A 24,029-nucleotide genomic window follows, 5' to 3' on the forward strand; every position below is an offset into this window, starting at 1 on the left:
TGCGAGAGGGCACGCAGAACGCATACTTAATCGTTATTGCCTTCTAGTTCACGTGTCGGGCCAACCTAACTGTCCAAGTAATCATCGGTTTTAAATTAAATTTTTATCCACCATAAGGTTTTTGTAAGAAGTCTCTCTCTTTATTTCTCTCTCTCTCTCTCTCTCTTTCACTTGGGTCTAGATAGAACACCCATCAGCCTGGCGTGACAGCTACGTGTAACAACACGAGATTCCTCATTAGACAGCAATCGGTTTCACGTTAAAAGCAGAGATAAACCTTAAGTTCTAAATATTTTAGTTTCGCCAAAGCCACTAATCGGAATATGAAGAGTGAAACGCCGTTGAGCCGCGCGGGATTAGCCGAGCGGTCTTAGGCGCTGCAGTCGTGGACTGTGCGGCTGGTCCCGGCGGAGGTTCAGGTCCTCCCCCGGGCAAGGATGTGTGTGTTTGTCCTTAGGAGAATTTAGGTTAAGTAGTGTATACGCTTAGGGACTGATGATCTTAGCAGTTAAGCCCCTTTAAGATTTCACACACATTTGAACATTTTTTTGAAACGCCGTTGAACGCGTCTCTTAGTGCTATGGTGTTAGCAGCGCAAATTAGTTCTACTTGAAATAGCGAAGCTAATATCAATATCTCTGTAATTACTACAGCTATGAAAAGAGACTTTACGTCATTTAGTGAGGACTTTTTCACAATTCATTAGAGTGAAATACGAGGGCTGTCCAGAAAGTAAATTACGATCGGTCGCGAAATGGAAACGACTATGAAAATCCGATAAAGCTTTGCAAAGATGTGTTGGGCAGTGTCTCTAGTATGACTCTAGGTAGAATTATGTCACTCTTTTCATTCCTGAGCTCTTAGTGAGCGCGTAAAGATGTTATAGAAAATAGTGTCTCCCGCCAAGTACGAGGGCCTGGTGAGAATTTTCCCCTGAAGCTATGCAACCAACATTACATAACTGTCGTGCGGTTTCTTCTTCAAGACAATTCTCAGCCTCATTCTGCAGGGGCAATGAAGGTGTTCCTGCATCGTTTCAATTGGAAATGTTTGGTTACCCGCAATACAGCCCGTAATTGTCTCCCACTGAGTTTCATCTCTGCTCAAACGAACCGCTGGCTATGAAGACAACATTTTGGCACAGACAACGAGCTTTAGGCCAGCGTAGAGAATTGACGGAAAGCACTGGCGGCTGCCTTCTATGATGAGGGTATTGGAAAGTTGGTACAACGCTACGACTAATGTCTGAATCAGAACGGCGACTACGTAAAGAAGTAGCCGAAAGGTGTAGCTAACTGTTACAAATGAAACATTTCTGATTTTCATTTCGCGGTCAATCGTAACTTACTTTCTGGACAGCCCTCGTAGAATTACGTTGCCTTAAACGTTCCGTAAATATTTGAGAACAACTTAGCCGAAGGATCCTGTGTATCAGGACGATGTAGAAATGGATTGATCCTTTAGAAGAAAATGAAGAAGACCTGGTCGTTATTACTTTTCTTTAAGAGCAAGTGGATGTCCACATTATCGTAGGCTCCGACAATATCAATAAAAAGGGATCCTATGTACTTTTTTCCTAATAAAGGCCTCTCTGATTTCAATAGAGCCACGCTATTTTGTTCTGTCTCCTTTCCTAAACGCGTATTGAAATTTAGATAGTTTATTATTAAATTCGAGCTCAAACGTACGAGTATAACTGATTTTGGCCATTCTAAGGTACTGCAGATACAGGAAGTTAAAGGAACTGGACCCTACGCAGATACTAACTATTGGTCCAGCAAGGCGGAGGCAAAATTTAGCACTGTAGTAGGTGAGTCAGGAAAAACGGTACATGCGTTGAGGGGTGATAGTGTTGGTGATTCTGAACTAAAAACGTGTTATGGACATATGCCCTATTCCGAATGGTTTCCGAGATAGAACACCTTTAATGTAAGGTTTGTACGTTTTTCTCGAATACCTCGAAAACCACGGCCTTTAGCGACAACGTGTCCCAGTACAAAATTAAAGTACATTACATTTCCTACAAAAAAGGCCCTATTCATTTTTTATCTAGGGCTAATAATTTGCGCGAAGAGAGCGAGAGAATAGTGAAAATCTCGCGCGACGCACATGCCCCGTAACTACTTTAGTTTTTGTAAGACAGTTTGAGGTAATTTCTTGACTTGACAGACCAAAGAGTCTGGTATCGAATTGTTCGTCTCGAGTCCCTCTACACTACTGTGGCACGTTGTAAGCAATGACAACGTACTGAATAATACAATAAAAATAACAATGCACATTAAATGTGTTCTATCTCGGAAACCATTCGGAATAGGGCATATGCCCAAGTGAAGTGTTTTGTTCAGAATCACCAATGCTGTCTCCTCTCAAAGTGTGTACCTTCCCTCCTGCCCCTGTAAAATTTTCAGCAGCAGCGTCTTAACTGGGTTAGGGAGCTTGTGAAAAATACGTAGAATAATTCATAAGGACTCTCCGTGGAAATACACGGGAGTTTATACTTAAGGTATCTGCTAAGAACAACACACGCACCCATGCCCGAGGGAAGACTCGAACCTCCGACGGGGAGAGCCGCGCGGACCGTGACAAGACGCACCAGACCGCGCGGCTACCCCGCGCAGCTTTCTGCAGCGGAACTCGACCCTACAGTCATTCATTTTCTTTTTGAAGAAATCAATCTCTTCATCTGTTCTTTTGGATTCTAAGTAAGGAGGTTCTGATTGAGAGTTGCGTCAAGACATTTCCTGTTCTGAAGCATTCACTGTCCCGCCGTACAGTCTCTCTCCTTCCAAAGAAATTCATCGGCTCTTTCTTTGGGATACATTTTCCATCTGCTTCCTTCATGGGTGACGTCAGGCAAATAGATACCTTTGCTTATTTACCAAGCCGTTTGACTCTGTGGACACTAATTCGCTGAATAAATCCCGTCGAGGCTTCTAAACGTTCTAGCCGGCCGAAGTGGCCGTGCGGTTAAAGGCGCTGCAGTCTGGAACCGCAGGACCGCTACGGTCGCAGGTTCGAATCCTGCCTCGGGCATGGATGTTTGTGATGTCCTTAGGTTAGTTAGGTTTAACTAGTTCTAAGTTCTAGGGGACTAATGACCTCAGCAGTGGAGTCCCATAGTGCTCAGAGCCATTTGAACCATTTTTCTAAACGTTCTCTTCGCCAAACAAATGTGACGTCTGTAGGTGTGGTATGCGAGAACCCAGCGAAATTTCAATGCAAAAGTGACCTGATCCCGTGGGTCGCGATGAAAATTCCGACTGGATATCAGTGAAAAATCAGGAGCGGACAGCTTTAAACCTGAAATCTAGTGCCGGCGGAATGGAGAAGGGACTAATGTTGGTATTTAGTAAAAGTAAAGCAAACCCAGAAGGATTGCACTTCTAGTTAGTTTAGATCACTTGCTCAAAATCAAGTGCGCAAATGGATGCGAACGTGTCATCCTCGCAACTATACGCTATGTATGGCTTGTGATATTTATTATGCACTTATGAGATGGATGAGTCAACATTCATATGAGCACACATGGAACTAGCTAGCTGTCCTTAATAAATTGTTCTGTTAAACGAACAGCCAGATGCAAATGATGTTGCTCGTTAAAATATCTAGCAAACGGTGAATTACTCGACAATCCTTCAAAGCATACGCTTGTTCGAGAACTCAGTGATCGCATACGCGTCCCATTTCTTGAAGGAAACTAAAAGCAAGAAGAGTACTCACCCAGGATGACCGTGGACTCTCCAACTGCGTAGGTGGGACCACCCGTTGCTTCCTGGGCAGCATTGGCCGCTTCACCCAAGGCTTGCTGCGAACATAAAAAAAATGGAGTGTTGTTTGGTAATAAAATACAAAGATAAATGATCTCGCTGTGAATTTATTTATTTTTATTTACATCTGACATATGATTTAAAATGAATTATGAACGTAGGAAAAATTGCTCACCAGTGTTTCCCAGTTATCAGGCATCTCAGCAGTGTAGCTCCACGGGTAGAGTATATACTGCAAAGAGAACAAAAAATTATTCATCCTTTGGTGAAGTGCACGCGGAATATGATAATATTGAAAATGTGAAGAGCATCTCTACAGCTGCATCTATGTCTACACCCACAGGATGTTTGTTTTAACTTCAAGCAACTATATTTCTCGAAAACGACGCATCGTACGAAAAAAAAAGTTCTAGATGAAAAGTTAATATTGTTAAAGGGGACATACGTCTGCGCTCCATCTGGCCACCTCCTAGTCACCCCTCCTGTGCGGGTGGGGACAATTTTGTATTTTCAAATGTAAATCCCAATTTTTAATGCGTATTCGGATTCTTAGTCAGAAACTACGTGCGGTTCACTCAAACCATTGTTTTCCATTCGAGGTAGATGGCACTGTACTCGACAAATACCAAGTGCACCTGTTTTTGCAATTAAGAACCGATGCATTTGATTCTACACTTGATCAATGATGTAAATGTAAACCTTTGCGCTCTAACGATTGATATTTATATTCGAAATGTACTTTAATGTTGCAAATTTGACTGTACAATACAATAGGGTTAGCCGTTCCCATGACTGGTTTGAAATTACGTTTTGTGCGATCCTGGAACAACGACGTGGATGTAACACTTTTCTGTTCCCGTCGGAATGCTTGATTCCGTGAGTCCCCCTGTCTCTCACCATTGGAGTATTAGTTTGGGTGAGTGCCCTGGCCTCTCACGACCGGGTGCTTGATTCTGGTGAATCCTCTTGCGTCTCACCATTGGTGTGCTAGATGTCGGTGAGTCTCCATGCCTCTCACCATTGGGGTACTCGATTGCGGTGAGTGTCTATAGCAGGCGTGCCTGACATTTTACCTTATTTTAATGGTTTTGTTTGTATTCAGCCGGAAGCCGTGTAGTGGCCACCCTACTGCAGGGGTTGGAGGGCAGCCATAGAAATCAAGCATACTGATGGTTTTGGAAAACACCACAATCAACCCTGTAGGATCACGAAAGTGATTTACCATACAAGTAGCTTATTGCTATAAATGTCAATGTAAAGCCATATTATTTGTACTGTACAATCACATTTGAACACTCAAGTAGCGTTAGAACATCATTATCAACCTTTAGAACACAAATGTTTACATTCACATCGTGAATGAAAAGTGAAATGAAATGCGTCGCTTTCAACTGTGAAAACAAGCACACGTGATATATGTCGATTACAGAGATATCTACCACGAATGGGAAATAATGGTTTGAGTAAACTCTACGAGAAATTCTACTGCTTGCCTGCGTGCTTGCGAAACCCTACCTTGGCTAACAAGGTCACCGGATCTCTCCCAAACTGAGAAAGTTCGGAGCATTATTAGCAAGGCCCTCCAACCATCTCGGGATTTTAACGATCTTCGGCGCCAGTTGGACAGAATTGTAAACGATATCCCTCTGAAGGATATCCAACAACTCTATCAACCAATGGCAAGCCAAGTAACTGCTTGCATAAGGGCCAGAGGTGGACCAACGCGTTATTGACTTGCTGAATTTGTGAGGCTCTTTCTCCTGAATTTGTTTGAAATTGTAATCACTTGGTTGTCACTACACATTTGTTACATCTACTGATTTCCACCCCCTTCCGATAACGTGGTACGTCGTTCTTTTTTTTTTTTTTTTGTCTTAGAGTGTACGAGGGTTATTCATACATTAACCTCCGATTGGCTATGAAGAATCAACAAATGCTCGTCTTCTCACGGCGCTTGCATGGTTGGAAAAGGAGACTCTGAAGGTCAGTTAGCGTCAATCAACTTTCTGTGTTCGTCAGTTTGTAAGAACCAAGCGATTGAAATGGTCGATGTTATTGGAGCTCTCTCCATTTGCGACGTACGTTCTGTCATTCGCTTCCTGCACTTGACTTTCCTTCAGCGCTACCACAAAGAAGAAGAGGAATTTCTGAACAGAATCGTGTGGGAGAAAGCGAAGGGTACAGTATTTAAATTCTGAAACTAAGAAGCAGTCCAGAAAGTGGGTGCACACTCACTGTCCCAATTAGCCCTAAGTGTTCGAATAGACTGCAAAATGATCGTTACAGCTTTTTCTGATCGCTAACGATTTTTGACAACAGATTTCATGAGAGCAACGCGTGAGAATATTGTGATATCACAGGCTTATTGTGAGAGTTTTACGAAATTACGTAGGTCAGTTCAAAACAATCGGTGCATGATGATTACCGAAAGAATTGTTCTCCTTAATGGCAATGCAAATCTAACAAAGGAAAAACTCGGACTTTTTGGCGGGCAGATTTTCCACCAGCGATCCTATAGCCCGGACTTGGCACCTAGCGACTTTTACGTTCTCCTCAAGATGAAGGACTGGCTGAATACTCAACACGATCAACAATGATCTCAAGGACGCTGTCAACAGTTGGCTGAAGCACCAGGGGGAGCTGTTCTTTGATCGAGGCATAAGCTGGAGTCACGGTACGACAAATGTTTGAATGAACATAAGACAAATGAAGTCAAAATTAGTGTAAGGATGGCTACGTGCGAAGCGTCCAACGAATGCAAAAGTAAAACTCTAGCTACTAACTTGACAGAAAAGTTCTGTCTTTTGTTAAATCAGTTAACTGATTGAAGGGATGTGCCCAGACACTCCACAACGGCACTGAAACAAAGAATGACAGACAGAAAGAGTCTTTTTGCAAAACTGTTTGCCAGAGGAAGATGACAATTGTTGTTCAATCGTGTGTGAAATCTTATGGGACTTAAATGCTAAGGTCATCAGTCCCTAAGCTTACACACTACTTAACATAAATTATCCTAAGGACAACAAACACACACACCCATTCACGAGGGAGGACTCGAACCTCCGCCGGGACCAGCCGCACAGTCCATGACTGCAGCGCCTTATCACCACTGTATTCCCCTCTTTAAACCGTCGCACAAACTACAAAATGTCGGAGGAAAGGTCGCCGGGCCTGACGGGATACCAATCCGATTTTACGCAGAATATGCAAAGGAACTTTCTCCTTTTCTAGTAGCAGTGTATCGTAGGTCTCTCGAAGAGCGAAGTGTTCTTAATGATTAGAAGAAAAGCACAAGCCGGTCTCGTTTTCGAGAAACTTCAACGAAGAGGCGCACGAAATTATAGGCCTATATCTCTGACGTCGATCTGTTGTGGGAATTTGGAACTTGTTTTAGATTCGCATGTTCCGACATTTCTGGAGACCGAAAAGCTCCTCTGTAGGAAACAACGTGGGTTCCGAAAACGATCTTATGAAACCCAGTTCGCTCTGTTCGTCCGCGAGACACAATAAGCAGTAGATACAGCGCGCGGGTTCCTTGATTTCCAGAAGGCGTTCGAAATACGAGGGTTGGAACTTCAATAGTGGCAAGTAATTATTCATAACCGATACAAAAGAGTTACATGTTTCCTCCTGTTACTGTTCTTCAAATTAGTCACCAGCGTTTTGAAGAACCCGTTGCCAGCGATGTGGAAGACATAGTATACTGTTAGCAGAGCCTGTTCTGTTGATGGTGCGAATGGAGCGGTCTGAAGTTGTGGTGATTCTCGTGTACGACTGTGATGGTGTTATCCTAACGCATTACTTCCTCCACGGCAGACCATCAATGCATCCATCGTTTGTGGAGCACCACCTGCGACGAGCTTTGCGAAAGAAGCGGCGACACTTTCTGTGCAACCCACCCATCATTTTGCACGACAATGCGCGGGCGCATACAGCGCAAGCTGTGGCTGCTCTGTTTGGTCGATGGAACTGTGAAGTACTGTACCATCCACCGTAATCCCCGGACTTAAGTCCTTGTGACTTTGATTTGATTCCGAAGATGAAGGAACTACTTCGTGGCATTCGCTTCAGAACTGTCCCAGAGATCCGACGGGCAGTAGACCGCTCCATTCGCACCATCAACATAACAGGCTCTGCTAGCGGTATACTACGCCTTCCACATCGCTGGCAACGGGTTCTACACAACGCTGGTGACTAGTGCGAAGGACAGTAACAGGTGCAAACGTGTAACTATTTTGTATCGGTTGTGAATTAATAGTTGGCACTATTTAAGTTCCAACCCTCTTAGTTCCGCACTTCCGCGTAACGAACAAAATAAGAGTGTACGGAACCTCAGGCCACTGGTGTGATGGATTGAATAGTTTCTAGAAAACAGAAGACAGCATGTAATTCTGAATGGAGAAAAGTCTTCAGACGTAAAAGTAACTTCGAGCGTGCCCCAGGTGAAGTGTTACAGGACAGTTACTTTTCACAATACAGGTATATCTAAACGATGTAGTAGATGATGTAGGAAGTTCCATTGGGCTTTTCGCAGATGATGCTGTTATGCACAGAGAACTCGCAACTCTGGAAAACTGCTGCGAAATGCAGACTGGACTGCACAGAGGTTCGACACTTGATGCCAGGGGGTGGCAACTTACAGTCAGCATAAACAGATGTAACGTATTGTGAATATAGAGACAAAATGACCCTTTTTGTGTGATTACAAAATTGGGGAACACCCACTGGAAGCAGTTAGTTCCATAAAATATCCAGGAGTATTTGTACGGAGCAATTTGAAGTGGAACGACCACATAAAACTAATTGTGAGTAAGGCGGAAGAATCCTCAGGAATTGTAGATCATCAACGAAGAAAATGGCTTACAAAACACTCGTTCAAACAATACTTCAATATTGTTCGTCATTATGGGATCCGTACCAAATGGGGCCGACAGTGGAAGTAGAGAAGTTTCAAAGAAGAGCAGCACGTTTTGTTACAGTTTCATTTAGCAAGCTCGAAAGCGCACAGAGATTGGGTGACGCTGCGACAAAGTCATTCTGCATCACGTTACGGTCCACTGTTAAAGTTCTGAGAGTGTACATTTCTATAAGAGTCAACCAATATATTGCTTCCTCCTATGTCTGTCTGGCGAAAAGATCATTAAGGCCAAATTAGAGAGACGCGAGCCCACACGGAGACTTACCAGTGCACATGGTAAAGGCTAGTAATGGTAAAAAATTTTATTGTATTCTGCTTCCATCATTTATCTTAGTCTCAGCAGTGGCGTGAGCAGTTACGTAAACTGCTCCACAGTACTTGTTGCGGCTCCCACACGCTACTACGCTGAGATAGGGACGCAACCACGGTGTTGCTGAGTGAGGGACGCCAACTTCCTGCCACAAACCTGTCAAAGGTGACCAGGTGCCGTGACGTGAGGTATGCAAGAGGGTCGGTGAGGTAGCGGCCACAACAGCGGGTCGCTCTCTTGCCTGTCTACTTCCTTACCCCCTGGACGTATCCACCAGCCCTTCCTATTGATGGTGAAATGCAATTTCTGGAGAGAATGTGCGGTTCACTCCGCAGACGTAGCCAGTTTCCGTGAATGTTGTACCCCTTAGTGGTAGCTCTTGGGAATAAAACCCATTATTCTTTGTATTCTAGCATTTTCCTTGAATCCTAGCGTTTTTTAAGTATAGGGACCCCCTGTCCCCTCCCCCCCGATGCTCACCTGAGCTCCTGATACCATCCTGACCATGTACACCAGCACCAGCAACTTTCCTTCCCGCGAACCTCATGCGATGGAAAAGAAAAACGGGGAAGTAACTCTGGTTTACAAAGTACACTCCGCCATCTACCGTAAGGTTGCTTGCGGAGTATAGATGTAGATGTGGATGTGGAGAAGTAACGTCAGTATCTAAGTACAGTTTGGATATAAAAATTTGACAACTTTTTCCTTTTGCAATAATCGGAGGATAATTTACTAATAGCCCTCGTACAGTATTGTTAGATAAGGGACTTTTGGTAACTTACGGGGCCGTAGCTGTGGAATGAAAGGTAAAGCTGGATGCGGTTGCTGTCTGCCAGGACATGGTCCCTGAGGGCCCTGGTTTCAGACTCAGAAAACGCTTCGGGGCCGGCGTACGTCTCACTGCAGGGAAATGAACTGGCTCCAGACTCTGAAACACGTGTGACGGATGTCAAGTGAAATTTCACAACGTCGTTTATGTCTTGAAAAGATTATTGTGTACATCCACAACAATTTCAAGTAAACGTAGATCATAAACTACCTGCAAATCTTGAAAAATAATGTGATGAAGTTATAGACAGTGACATAACAAGAGCAGAATGTCCACAGTTAAAATGTGGCATAACAATGAGGCGACTGACCATTCATCTATAATATGTCTTGGAAAATCGATAAGAGGAGCCCCGATTTTTCACCAGCAATGAAAGAAATTTAAGTAATAACTGTATAAAATCTTAAAACAAGCCTCAAATTTTAAACGTAATTTTCTTCTTACCCATCCAATGGAAATCGTAATTTCTGTTGCCATCGACACCTACGCATGTACTCGATTCTGTAGATCGGGTCTTCCTCCACATCCGTTCCTGTAACATTCAAAGCAATTACAGAGATATATTGCAATGACGTATACCTTGAGAACCAAGAATAAATGATAAATATGTCCTTTTTTACAATGTGCTTTGTTCTCTCCTCCAATTTTTGAAAAGTTTGGGTGTGTCAACTAAAATCATATACAATATAGTAATTTAAAAAGAGCTTTACATTAGGTATTTGCGGAATTCCACTAGGAAGGTTTGAACCTTTCTTACATGCTTTCTGCAAACGGGGATATAATATGTTTAGGTATGTAACCTGCATCGTTTTCAGGACTGCATTCAGGTCTCAACAAAAATGGGTACCGAATCGCTAGTACAACATTTTCAACTGACATAGTTTGTGTCAATATGTGCAAGTAGTGGAACTACACAAACATGGATGTCCACAGCTCGTGGTCTAGTGGCTAACGTTGCGGTTCCTGGATCACGGGGTCCCGGGTTCGATTCCCGGCCGGGTTGAGGAATTTCTCTCCCCTGGGAATGTGTGTTTGTGTTGTCCACATCATTTCATCATCCTCTTCATTAGTAAGAGTTTCTAGATTGGAGTGAGTAAAAAATTAGAGAGTGCAAAAATTGGGACATTGTACAGGCGCTGATGATCGCGAAGTTGAGCGCCTCACAAACCAAACATCACCAGCACAGAAATATGGGTAGACTTCTGAATTTAATACAATTGTAATTTTAGAATTTGCTGAATGGTAAGAGGAATGAAATAAACTTAAGAAGGATAACTGAAACCTATGTGGCCGGCAGGAGTGGACGAGCGGTTCTAGGCGCTTCAGTCTGGAACCGCGCGACCGCTACGGTCGCAGGTTCGAATCCTGCCTGGGGCATGGATGTGTGTGATGTCCTTAGGTTAGTTAGGTTTAAGTAGTTCTGAGTTCTAGGGGACTGATGACCTCAGATGTTAAGTCCCATAGTGTTCAGAGCCATTTGAACCATTTGAAACTGTTGTTTGAGCGATTTTTCTTTACGTGAAGTATTTTAATGAATAATTGAAATCATTTTACATGTTATCAAAGCGTCTTGATCTTTATTTTCAAAGCATTTTCACTGTGCAGTTTATTATCTGCTACCCTTATGGAATTTGTTTTCAGTATTAGTTAATTATCTGATTGAGATTTTAATTTTGGGAGGCGTAGCAATGGAGTGAGAGATTTCTGTAGCAGAAGATATGAAGTACAGACATGAAAACGTAGTTTTAAACAATTATTTCACTTAGTTTTTGCGTTACACTAGGTCTGTAGATGTTTAAGAACTTGGGACACTCACGTTCTCCAATTTGTAAAATATTATTAATTTCTCTTTCGACTTTTGCTATCAGTTATTACATCCAAGTTATGTCGGACTCTTGCCTGAGATGCAGCTGTCTATGGCACCTTCTCGGGCGTGGACTCTTCATAATTTCAAGTGTCACCAATCCGTGTCTAAGAACATGTATACTGCTTCTCTGTGGACCGATAATGTTACTGTGCTGCTAATAATGCAATATACTTTTCTGATTTCTTTTGTGTGTGTTTCAGTGCCACAATTTGGAATTCGTTTGAGATATGGGTTTTTGAGGCAAAGGAAGATAGGGTAAGGAGGGGAGTGTTCAAATTGGTTCAAATGGCTCTGAACACTACGGGACTTAACATCTGAGGTCATCAGTCCCCTAGATTTAGAATTAATTAAACCTAACTAACCTGAGCACATCACACACATCCATACCCGAGGCAGGATTCGAACCTGCGACCTTAGCAGCAGCGCGCTTCCGCACTAAAGCGCCTAGAACCTCTGGGCCACAACGGCCGGCGAGGGGTGTGTAATTGGAAGTAGACAAGCAAACGGGAAAAAAGGAGAGGAATTTACTTTTTTCGTATTCTTTGTCCTATTATTCTTCTGTACCTGTTTGTAAGTTAGAAGATTATTTAGGGAAGGAAAGAGTTGTTGCAAGAAGTGTCTTATAAATGATAAGGACCGTGATGTTAGGACGAGGAAGTTGCAATTTATTTCCACCTCTGTGAGTCGGTAAATTCAGACGTTGTTCTTATCCTCACTCCTTGCTTTGAATGCTCATTCATTATTCCCATTCGTTTCGTCTTTTCTGAAAATGATACTTGATACCATGCTAACTCTTTTTTCGAATGCTACCTGTTTAATGATAGTGTGTTGTAATGAGTATTCATTGAAATTAAAGCCAATTTTACACAGATTACCGATCTTCAGTAGCAGACAAGATCGTCACAGAATGGACATTCACTCTAGAATAATTACTTCCTTAACAGACTTTTTGTTGTTTCTATTAGCAGTTAGTTACTTGCTAGCTGAGAAACCCGTCATTGCCCCGGTATTTATTTATTGCAATCTTCTGTTAGTCCATCTCCTCCTTCCACTTGACTCTGTATATCTCCTCCTCCCTCTTATAACCGTGTATTTTCCCCTTTCCCCTCTCTCTGTACATCTCATTCTTCCCTCTCCTCTCTCTCCATGTCATCTTGGCACTTTCTTTGTCATCTTCTCTTGTCCCCTCTCTCTATCCACCTCCTTCATTCCCCTCTATTTTTATCCACTTCACCTCCCTCCTCTATGCTCCCCTTCCAGTTCCCTGTCCATCACCACTACCATCCTCTCTCTCTGGCCATTGTGAACAACCTCTCTCTCCGTCCACATCTTCCCTACACCCCTCCCCCTCTCTGTCCATCTCCTCTTGCCCCATTGCGGTGTGTGCATTGGAGTTCTTCTCTTCTTCGCACGATTATGTCACGGCTTGTGTTTCATTACCCGTAATTGCGATGTCGATTTCTTCTATCTGAGGTGCATTAAATCGACGTTCGTGTTCTGCAGGTGGCCTTTTGTCAGCTAGAATTATAACTTTATAGTCATCAGAAATCATTCGGTCTAGTGCTGTTTTGAATTTGTGAAGCAGTCGACTGTATTTGTGTAAGATCCTCTGTCTATCTTGGATTCCTCCTCATCTCTGTCCGTTGATATTTGTGCATCGTTGATCAATTTGTGTTTCTTCACTTCCGATGAAATATACTTGCAGAAATTTATGGTCTTCGTTGGGTAGTGGTAGTAATGATCCCATGTTGAGACAGATTTGTCCTTGGATGGAAATACGCAATCGATTTAATCTCTGTTAGTGTTGACCGAAGTGACACCGAAAGTAGTCGTTTGGAAACAGGCGTAGTATGCTTTTATATTTTGAAAAAAGTGTTTTGATGCTGGAGTTTCCCGGTCATGTAAAGCAAAAATTCCTGTGGAGGTGCTTCCGGTGGTAGTAATCGAATTTTTCCTGTCATGCAACGGCATCGTCGTATTTCTCTACTGATTTTTTTCGCATTGCAAAATTGGCTGATGATATACATTTTTACGATTACGACGTGTTTGTGTTTATTTTCTTTCGTCGGGTCGTAGACAAATGCTTCATTTGTTAGGTTGTACTGTTTACTTGTCAACGTCCGCGCTTCTCGTAGGGCGATATTTTCATGTCTGGCTTGAGTTCACAGTCTTCCATTGTAAGATAGTGTCGCAATTCTTGATTCTTCAATCCGTTCATTTACTTATTCTTCGGTTTCTCTGCTTCTCACGGTGCTTATTATCGTTCGTTGGGAACTTAAATATGCTCCACGCTCTTCGTCTGTTCAATTTTTTCGCTGCTCTTTTTGTTTTCGCCGTTTTGCTTCAGAACTGGCAATATCTCTACCTTTCTTAAGTTTGGGCATTGTCTAAAATATAAAACAAATCAGCTCTTTATTAACAAATACACTAAGTACATTTTACACACTTTTCATACTTTATTTTCGATTTATATTCAGTCACTGTTTCACTTTGACTACTCACCCTTCACTGTTAATTTTTATTCACTCACTGCACTACCTTCTACGTTCCTCCCTTCGTGACTGATAACCAGCTGACGTTCGAACCCATGACGGGTCTTGCTTGACATAACCCTACCAATAGGTAGCCCGACGAGTGGCGAAATAACATACTAAAAAGGCTTCGAATGGCCCACAATGTTCCAGAACATTCCAAAACATTCAAGAGTTTTCTGGAATGTTCAACAACGATGTGGGATGTTTCGGGATGTTCCCGAACATTCTGGAATCTACCCGAATGTTCCAGACTATTTCCGAACGTCCCGGATCATTGTGGGACATTCCAGAACATTCTGGAATGTTGTGAATGCTCTCGAATACTCTTGAATGTTCTGGAATGTTCTCGAGTACTCTCGAACGTTCTGGAATGTTCTATAAATTTCTAGAGGGCGAAACGTCCCAGCTCTCCAACCCTCATATCTTGAAAAGCATGCCCTTTAGGTAAAAACGGAAACCTTCTCCATGGATGGGGGATAGAGGGCTACCACACCATATAACTCCCTTGATCGTACCGGGACTAGTTTCTGAGCTTTAGCGGCACGCACATTGTACTCTCACTTTTATGCTATAATACTGATTACACGGTTTTCGTTGTAACTTAACCGTGCGATCACTCACGTTACGTATGATGCGGCAAAAGCTCAGTTTACGAATCTGAGTAATTGTCCATTATCTCATTTTCTCGATGGGTTGAAACTCTAGCGCTACTGTAAATGATACTGTCTCTGCTGTCACCTATGCGTTATAAACGCGTTATAAACGTTTTTTGTAAAATTATATACTCTCGTTTACATGAGGCTAGAGATTTTCCGAAACCACATAGAAAAAAATGGCTCAAATGGCTCTGAGCACTATGGGACTTAACTTCTGAGCTCATCAGTCCCCTAGATCTTAGAACTACTTAAACCTAGCTAACCTAAGGACATCAAACACATCCATGCCCGAGGCAGGATTCGAACCTGCGACCGTAGCGGTCGCGCGGTTCCAGACTGTAGCGCCTAGAACCGCTCGGCCACCCCGTCCGGCCCCACATAAAAACAATTGGCTTTTAAGAACTTCGCGTACTGAAATTTTACTATGTTTTCACCCCTTAGTGTGGCGCCGATCTTTGATTCATTGTAACAGGGAGATTACCAACGCGGATGTAACAGATTGGAATCCCATTAACAGGAGAAATATCATCTCTGTAACTGGGTGAGAAATACAAAGCGACTGACCACTAGGTTTTTACAGGACATCTGCCACAGCAACAGCTGATCGGAGAATGGGCTGTTCGCAACGTGTGTTCTGCTTATCGTTGTCCTCTCATTCTGCTAATGTTTCTGCCGTGCACTTAATACGATATATTTCTCGTCAACTGACTACTAGCTGACCTATCTACGAGGACATGCTGAAAAGTAATGCCTCCGAATTTTTTATATGAAAACTCGTAAAGCTTTTGAAATAAAAGAAACGTTATTAACATTCTAACGTCTTTATCCTTGATGTCTACGTATTTTCAGCCCTCTGCTGCTAGATTGCTCTGAACTGTACCGTGTAACATGATGCTTTGTAACGTAAATATAGGGTGGGCGAAAAGTCCCCGTACCCTGTAACCGCTGTTTAGTATCAAATGCTATTATGCAGATTGGTAGCCAAGTTACTTCTTATCAGTTGTTGGAATCAAATGTTGTAATTCATGTGTACATGTTTTCGCAGTCGCAGTCGAGCTTTAATTTGTAGCCACGGCAGATATGAGTAGTCACTGCTGCACTATCGTGGAGCGCTTAGCGACAAGTGTGTGGGTGTACGATCGACAACACACAGGGCACACAACGAGACAGATTATGGGAGCATTCCGGGAAGGATTTAATAAGGCTCCACAGTGAAAGGCAACACTTCTGGATTGGAAGAAACGTGCTGTTTGCTTTTGGCAGTGCTAAGAACAGGCCACGGAGTGAAAGGAAGAAGACACGAAATAAACATGTGCCCGAATCTCCACTTCAGATGAACAATCTCCTATGAAGTCGACACGTAAAAGTGCTTTGGTCTCGGTATACCGATGACAAAACATGATATCACATGAATAAAGACCTTGAGGTCAGAGCTTTTTGACCGACGTTTGCAAAGGAGGTATTAGATATAGACTGTAATGAGTGTGTTTTAGCATGCCGTACTTTGTTAACTCGGTATCCAAATGCAGTGCTTCGTGGCAATGTTGTGTTTTCAGATGAATGTACCTTTTATAGTAACTCACGTGCTACAAATATTGTTGTTTGGGCCAAAGAGAATCCTCATTACACAGTCGTGTTAGAATGGAACCTGTACCACGTAGTAATATGGGCAGGGATGATATCACAACATCTACTTGTACCTTACTTTTTTTGGAGGGACTGTGATTGGCGAGAAACCATTTACATATGTTACAAACATGGTTAACACGTCAGCTTGAGGGTCTCACAGAACGCATATGGTTTCAGTAAGACAGAGTGCCTCCCCACTGGATAGTAGGGGTACGGGGATTTCTCGCCCAACCTGTATGTTGGTGCGTGAGAAACAGCGTGCTGTAAGCGAGTTTCGAATTCGAGGAGTTCGTCCATACATGGAGCAGACTCTCCTTCAGCGTGACACTGTCAGACGATACACGAGCGTTGTAACATCTGCAACAATCCGACGTCGTCGGTTCTCTGTCATCCATCATCCTGCAGATAGTCTCGACGTGGCCCCATCCGAGTTTCATCTGTTTCCCAAACTTAAAGAACACCTTTGAGGACTTTACTTTCATAGTGATGAAGCGGTGCAGGGAAAGGTGAGGTTGTGGTTTCGTGAACGAAGTCAAACATTCTACAGTGACGGTATCAACAAACTGGTCTCTCAATCGCAGATACGCATTCGTCGCCAGGGTGACTATACTGAGAAATAAGTACATATACATAAAGAATAAATGTGTAGAATATTAATAATGCTTGTTTTATTTTTAAAAAACTTCAAACGTTTTCATACAAAAAATACGAAGGCATTACGTATCAGCACACCATCGTAGCTGCCGCTGTGGCCGAGCTGTTCTAGGCCCTTCAGTGCGGAACCGCGCTGTTGCTACGGCCGTAGGTTCGAAATCTGCCTCGGGCATGGATGTGTGTGATGTCCTTAGGTTAGTTAGGTTTAAGTAGCCCTAAGTCTAGGGGACTGATGACCTCAGATGTTGAGTCCCATAGTGCTTAGAGCCATTTGAACCATCTGAACCACACCCTCGTAGTTTTGATGCATTTGGTTGTTTTGGTTCATTACCCAATGTGCTTAGAATGAAAATAGCTATAACACAGCAACAAATGGCGTTTTACATTCTGTGTTTCAACTGGTGCAGTTCAGTTACAACGGCACAAAATGATTTTTGTCGATTTTCGAGGGATCGGACATAAGGAGGGTACAGACCTCGCATTGCTGTGTTGGCCTTCAAGGTCGCCTGATCTCGTTATATGTGTTTTTTTGTTGGGGGCAGGGGTGTTTCGTTAAAGACTCTGCCTAAGCGCCTTTTGGTGCAACAACTTTGGGTGAACTGCGACTCAGCAATGCGTCCGCACTGAATACTCCCGACATGTTCGCAAGATTATGCGGCGAGGGTGTCTTGAACTAATTTATCACTCGGCAGCTGATTGTGCGCTGACATTAAACTTCCTGTCACATTAAAATTGTCTGCGCGACCAACACTCGAACCCGCGACCTTCGCTTTCCGCGGGCAAGTGCTCTGCCGACTGAGCTCCCCAAGCACGAAAGACGAGCGCTCCTCACAGCTTTAGTTCCACCAATACGTCTTCTCCTACTTTCCGAACTCCACAGAAGTTCTCCTGAGAAACTTGCAGTACTAGCACTCTTGGAAGAAATGATACTTCGGAGACATGGCTTAACCACAGCGTGGGGAATATTTCCAGAATGAATTTTTCACTTTGTACCGGAGTGTGCGCTGATATGAAACTGTGGCAAGGCAAAGATCCTGAGTTCGATGGCTCTGAGCACTATGGGACTTAACATCTATGGTCATCAGTCCCCTAGAACTTAGAACTACTTAAACCTAACTAACCTAAGGACAGCACACAACACCCAGCCATCACGAGGCAGAGAAAATCCCTGACCCCTGAGTTCGAGTCTCGGTCTGCACACAGTTTTAATCCGCCAGGAAGCTTCACATCGTTAGGATGTTTGTCACGGAGCCAGTGGAGGGCACATTGAAAATTTCTTGAAGAGTAATAAGGACTTTGATCTAAAGCGCAATTGTTAAAAGTACCTCAAGGCCGTATGTGCATGCATCTAAAAGAATTACTTTTGTAAAACTGTGTTGTTCTTTTGAAAATAAAAACTCTGTAAACCTAATTTAAGAGCAACTTAAAATTTATTCCAAGTTTCTTTTATTCATGTTGGAGACATAGTCTTGTGAAATCGGATAAATCTTTTTGAAACAGCCTGTATTTCTTTGAACTCTGATTACTAGTGTGCCGGGTTTCTTAAGCCCTATACACGTTGGCATGTAGAAAGTCCAGTCAGTGCCTGCACACTGAACAACCATGGAGGGTGTTGGGGGGGGGGGGGGGGGGGGGTTGTCCCTTGCCTCGCTCTGTACTATGCAGCAGCTATCTCTAATGCAACTGCATCTGCGTGCTGTCTTCAACAGGGTGTGCAGCAATGGAACCCATACAATAGTTGGGGGGGAGGGGGGTTATGGAGTATTTACAATATTTTAGAAGATAAATGGTGACTCGCAAGTAGCCATGAAAAGTTCCATTTTCGCAGCTGTTAAAAATCTGTGTAATACCGACTTTTAAATCATTTTCTTGAAAGAAAAACATTTGGATACACTATACTTTTTTTGCTTTCCCTGAGAGCTAGAGGAGGGGGGCCGGCCGCCCTTGCCGACGGGTATAGGCGCTCGGAGTATCCACCGAAGGAGTCCCTGCTTCCAAAGTTAAGTATCTCGGAAACTAACATCGATGGACGAATACAAGAAAACGTAGATATATTGTGAAAGCTGTAAAAATTTCGTACAGAAGTTTCGAAATAAATCTGAAAGCTGCTAACGGATGACGCTGTACACAGTGCAAGGCTTGCAGTATCAGCATGCACTATTCAACTCGTCCTCAGTAAGCAGGCTTTGGAATCACATAGCAGTCTTTTCGAAACGTCCATCAATCGGAGTACGGAGGAGGCGCAAACGAACAATGAAATTTGCCGCTTCATCCCACAGCGTGTCAACACAAATGGATTCAGATGCCAAACAGATCGCTGGTCCAGCTCGTCCATCGAGGTGGGATAGTTCCGGTAGAGAGACACTTCCAATATGTCCCACAAAATGCAGTCATAAGAAGGCTGATCGGGCGAATATTGATACCAATGCATCCCTGCGCCAGTAAATTTTCAATAATTCCACGCTGTAACTATTCACAAAGTATTTATGAAGGAATCGAAACACCTGTTCGGTGCGTTGTGGTCTGGCCCCATCTTGCATTTATCACTAAGTGCTTGGTCGATCCTCCAAGGCAGCCAAAACAGTAACTTCGGTAGAATGCAGTGGTTTCGTTACACACAAATGGGCATTTGCGAACCCTAAAGTCGTCAGTTTTGTTTATTCACGACTACATTCATCTTGAAGTGCGGTTCATCTGTGAACCAGTTGCAGCCAACATCAAATCTTTCATTATCACATTATTGTGAGAATCTGGTTCTCCAAGTCAGCTGGTGGCTGGTGGCTTTGGATTTTAAATGGAAACAGGCGTAAGCTCTGAATATTTAATCCATGCTAGAACGCTTCAGCTCAGTCTCTGCGGAACTTTTATTGGATTTTCTGAATAATTCCACAAGCCACTGTGACATTTTCAGGAGTAACTACAGTTTGTCTGGGGCCAATATTCCCCGCTAGATCATCAGCCACGGTGCGTGTCCGTTGGAATTTGGCGAAGAGCTTGCGAATGTTTTCGCATGGTATCATTTTGGAACATTTAATTGTGTCTGAAAACTGCGTCTTCTAGTCGTAGGGCTGCATACTCCAATTCGTGGTAATCCATTACCAGAAAAATACGTTGTTCGATGGAATACATGATTTCCAGTCTCTTCCTTTGGTACGCTAACCTCCTTCTACGGTTCAACGGTGGAATTGATCGCTCTGAGGTGCGGCGCCCTATTTATAGGCACTACATATCGTGATTACAGCGCCATATATTGGCAGCTTTTCGAAATACCGTACAACATTTTTACAGATTTTACAACAAACTTACAGTTTGTGGCACTTCTCTGTCTATCTTAGTTTTCCAGGTATTTAATTTTGAAATCAGGGACTCATTCGCTGCACACCCTGTAGGATAACACCAAGGTCAGAAATGCGGGTAGTAAGTGTCAAACATAACCGATGTGAAGGTGTACTCGTAGCCATCAGGGTTGAGCACGGGTATGATGTGCCAGTCGACGCTGGCTGTGAGCGAGCTCTCGGCTGCGTTCTCAACCAGCTGGTTGATGACGTAGAGGGCGGCCGCTGGCGTGATCCACTCCCTGGCGTGGATGCCCGCGTCGATCACGATTGCTGGACGGGTACCGTCGCCACCAGATGAAATCTTGATCATGTCTATGGGCCGACCCTCGAAGCTCTGCCCAATGGTCTCCACGGACACCAGGCTTGGATAGCTTGATGCCAGGTCTGACAGGTACCGCCGAATCTGTTAACGACAGGTACAGCGTAGACGTAACATATTGCTGTAAGCAATTTATTAATTAAATAAGATACCTTGTAAGCTGGATAGTAGTATTTACCACCAAAGTTCATCAAAATTTAAACATATAACAGTTTGAGTTGCAGGAGGGCTCACATCTATAGACCCCATCTGTTCTTAACAATGGCTGTACACCCCAACAAATGCAATCACAGTTAGGTTTCCAATCAACATTATACAATATCAGTAAGGGGAAAATATGAAATAAGGACTATCCAAAGTTAACTTGAATATTTATCTTCTTTTGAAAATACGAGGCCTGTTCAGAAAGTAAGCTCCGATTGATTGCCAAATTGAAACCACAGTGAACATCAGAAATGTTTTACTTGTAACAATTAGCTACACCTTTCAGCTACTTCTCTACGTAGTCGCCGTTCTGACTTAGACTTTTGTCATAGCGTTGTACCAACTTTTCAATAGCCTCATCATAGAAGGCAGCCGCCAGTGCTTTCCGCCAATTCTCCACGCTGGCCTACACCTCGTTGTCTGTGTCAAAATGTTGTCTTCAAAGACAGCGGTTCATGTGACCAGAGATGAAACTCAGGGGAGACAATTGCGGACTGTATTGTGGGTACTCTAACATTTCCATTTGAAAACGATGCAGGAGCATCTTCATTGCCCCTGCAGAATGCGGCTGAGAATTGTCTTGAAGAAGAAACAGCACGACAGTTATGTAATGTTGGCTGCATAGATTCAGGCGAAATGTCTCACCAGGCCCTCGTACTTGGCGGCAGACACTATTTTCTAGACATCTTTACGCACTCACTGCGAGCTCAGAAATGAGAAGAGCGACGTGATGCTAACTGGGGTTATACTAGAGACACTACCCAACACATCTGTGCAAAGCTTTATCGGATTTTCATAGTCGTTTCCATTTCGCGACCGATCGGAGCTTACTTTCTGAACGCCCCTCGTACAAGTGCGTGTACCCGCCGTTCGCCTAATGGGATCGGCATCCCTTCAGACACTGAAGCATCACAGGTTTGCCTATGTACAAGGCGTTGCCTCCTCGGAATGCGTTGATCACAACAACGACGACAGATGGCAACACAAGCGTCACCAGAGGTCCCCCGTGCCAGGTATCTATCGCTCCACCGGAGCTCTGGGCCAGTTCATGCGCCTGCCCTTAGCAGTCCATCAGTCAGAGCCCGGTTGGAAGCAACCGCAGTGGGACCTGTGACTTCCCAGCGATATCCCGAGATGTACCTGTCGACCAACTACGCTCAACGCTCAACCTCCGTCTTGTTAGGGACTATAAATGGTGTAGTCTTACAACCATGAACTTTCAGCACAGATTATGATCACAGCACAAGAGACACCAACACCAACACTATCGCACCTCCTGGCACTGGATTCGGACCCCGATCAAACATTATGTCCCGGATGACTGTGATGAATGATCCTCAGCCATATTAACCCTACAACATCTTACAAACAGTTTCCAAACTCCAAGATATAGTATGCCGGAGTTTCAAAAGTCCAAGAAAGTGTATAGCTGTAGGTAACAGCTAACACAAATCCGGTCATCCACCTTTTTATACTTTTTATACATTTCGTTCGAATCCAATTCGTACTTTCAATACAAGTTTTATCATTTAATTTCACTCTGTATAGTATTAATATATTTATTTTGTCAACAAACCCAAATGCTTCTGTAACCAAGATTGACCCATGTTCTTATATTTTTGTTGTGCTATATATACCTTTACATTCACAAAAAAGATAATCACTGCACAACTATATATACCTATGTATCTATATTTTTATCGTGCTATATCTAACACGAAAACCCGAAAACAATATGTTAAAATGTATATCAAGAATAGATGTAGGTTTTAGTTGTAAGAAAATTATGAATAAAGAAAAAAAAATATGTTAAGCTAATACCTAATAGAGGTAGATACTTTCAAGTGCCCCGCCAATCGTCCTTCAGGAGAGGGAATGAAAAGTAGATTTATATTTTTAAAAAGTCCCTTTACGTTTTTTCAATGCGTTTTCCAGCGTTACCTGTTAGTATCTGAGAAGTTGTATTATTTTTTATTCAGAAGATTTTTCCTTTGTTATTAAATCTCTCTACTGTGGTCGTAATAAATCCTTGTTCTTGTTTACCTCTGTCTCATTCTTTTTTAACAAGCATCTCCCTCGGGAGAGATATAGCAACGAGTTAATTGCTTATGCATGAGGTCAAAGTCACACACATTCACTTTAGACATCACAGTCCTCCCTCTTCCTCTGATGGCAAGTTCGTTAGCAGAAAGGGAAATTCTAATTGAACTAATTAGCGTATGTTCGATACCTTGAAATAAATCACCAACAGTAACAAAATTTTATAGGAAGCTTTCTTTATTGGCGTATAGGGTCGCTCCTCGGAGAAAATCTTCATACAATCCAACAACATTTGATTTTTGTCTCTGGTAATTCACAAAACTATAAGTTTTTTATATAGGGGAGAGTACTGTACCTTGGAACACTCCTCAGACTTTCGCTGTAGCCAGCCTGTAAAAGAAAATGTGTAACAAACTTTTCTTTACAGACGTTGAAGACTTGCAGTAGGGACCAATACAACTGAGTTTAGCATAGGAATTCATCTCCGGAAAGGTACCGTTTTCCCGTTACACGAAAAAACCACAAAACACATTCAGATCCCGGCATTTGTGGAGCAGTTGAGTAGGGCATCACGTACGTCATTCACGGATCACGTGATGTACCATGCCCGCTACAGGTTAGTTTACATGTCACTCATTTTCCGATATCATCTGGACCAACGACTTGGGCAACAGTGGGTAGGCCGCGATGGTCAGATTGGTTGGCCTGTGCGTTCTCCCGACTTGAGCCCTATAGACTAGAACCTGTGGGGTTACTTGAAATCTTTGATTTTCGGGAACCCTGTGGCACCCCAGGAAGACCTACTGGCGCGGATGCTACAGGAACAGGGATTGGCGATCTTGTGTACCGGAAAGTGGCGTGGTGGTACCATATCTGTGCTAACCTCGGCGGTCATCACATCGTGCCCTACTTGTAAGTGGACCCAGACGACAAGCAGCTGGAGCCAGAGAGCAACGTGTGTTTC

At 43.2% G+C, this 24,029-nt stretch overlaps 1 protein-coding gene across 1 annotated transcript in view; it reads right to left on the minus strand.

Annotated features, from left to right (window-relative positions):
• Nucleotides 1–24,029, minus strand: part of LOC126260387 (carboxypeptidase B-like) — a 77,856-nt gene that overhangs the window by 12,886 nt on the left and 40,941 nt on the right. The window contains exons 4-8 of the mRNA XM_049957715.1: nucleotides 20,600–20,905; nucleotides 10,269–10,356; nucleotides 9,778–9,923; nucleotides 3,943–3,999; nucleotides 3,721–3,805 (exon numbers count right to left, since the gene is read on the minus strand). Of these exons, the coding sequence (XP_049813672.1) occupies nucleotides 3,721–3,805; nucleotides 3,943–3,999; nucleotides 9,778–9,923; nucleotides 10,269–10,356; nucleotides 20,600–20,905 (682 nt within the window). The remainder of the gene's footprint in view (nucleotides 1–3,720; nucleotides 3,806–3,942; nucleotides 4,000–9,777; nucleotides 9,924–10,268; nucleotides 10,357–20,599; nucleotides 20,906–24,029) is intronic.

Source organism: Schistocerca nitens, chromosome 5 (genome assembly GCF_023898315.1).
Source record: "Schistocerca nitens isolate TAMUIC-IGC-003100 chromosome 5, iqSchNite1.1, whole genome shotgun sequence".
NCBI lineage: Eukaryota > Metazoa > Arthropoda > Insecta > Orthoptera > Acrididae > Schistocerca > Schistocerca nitens.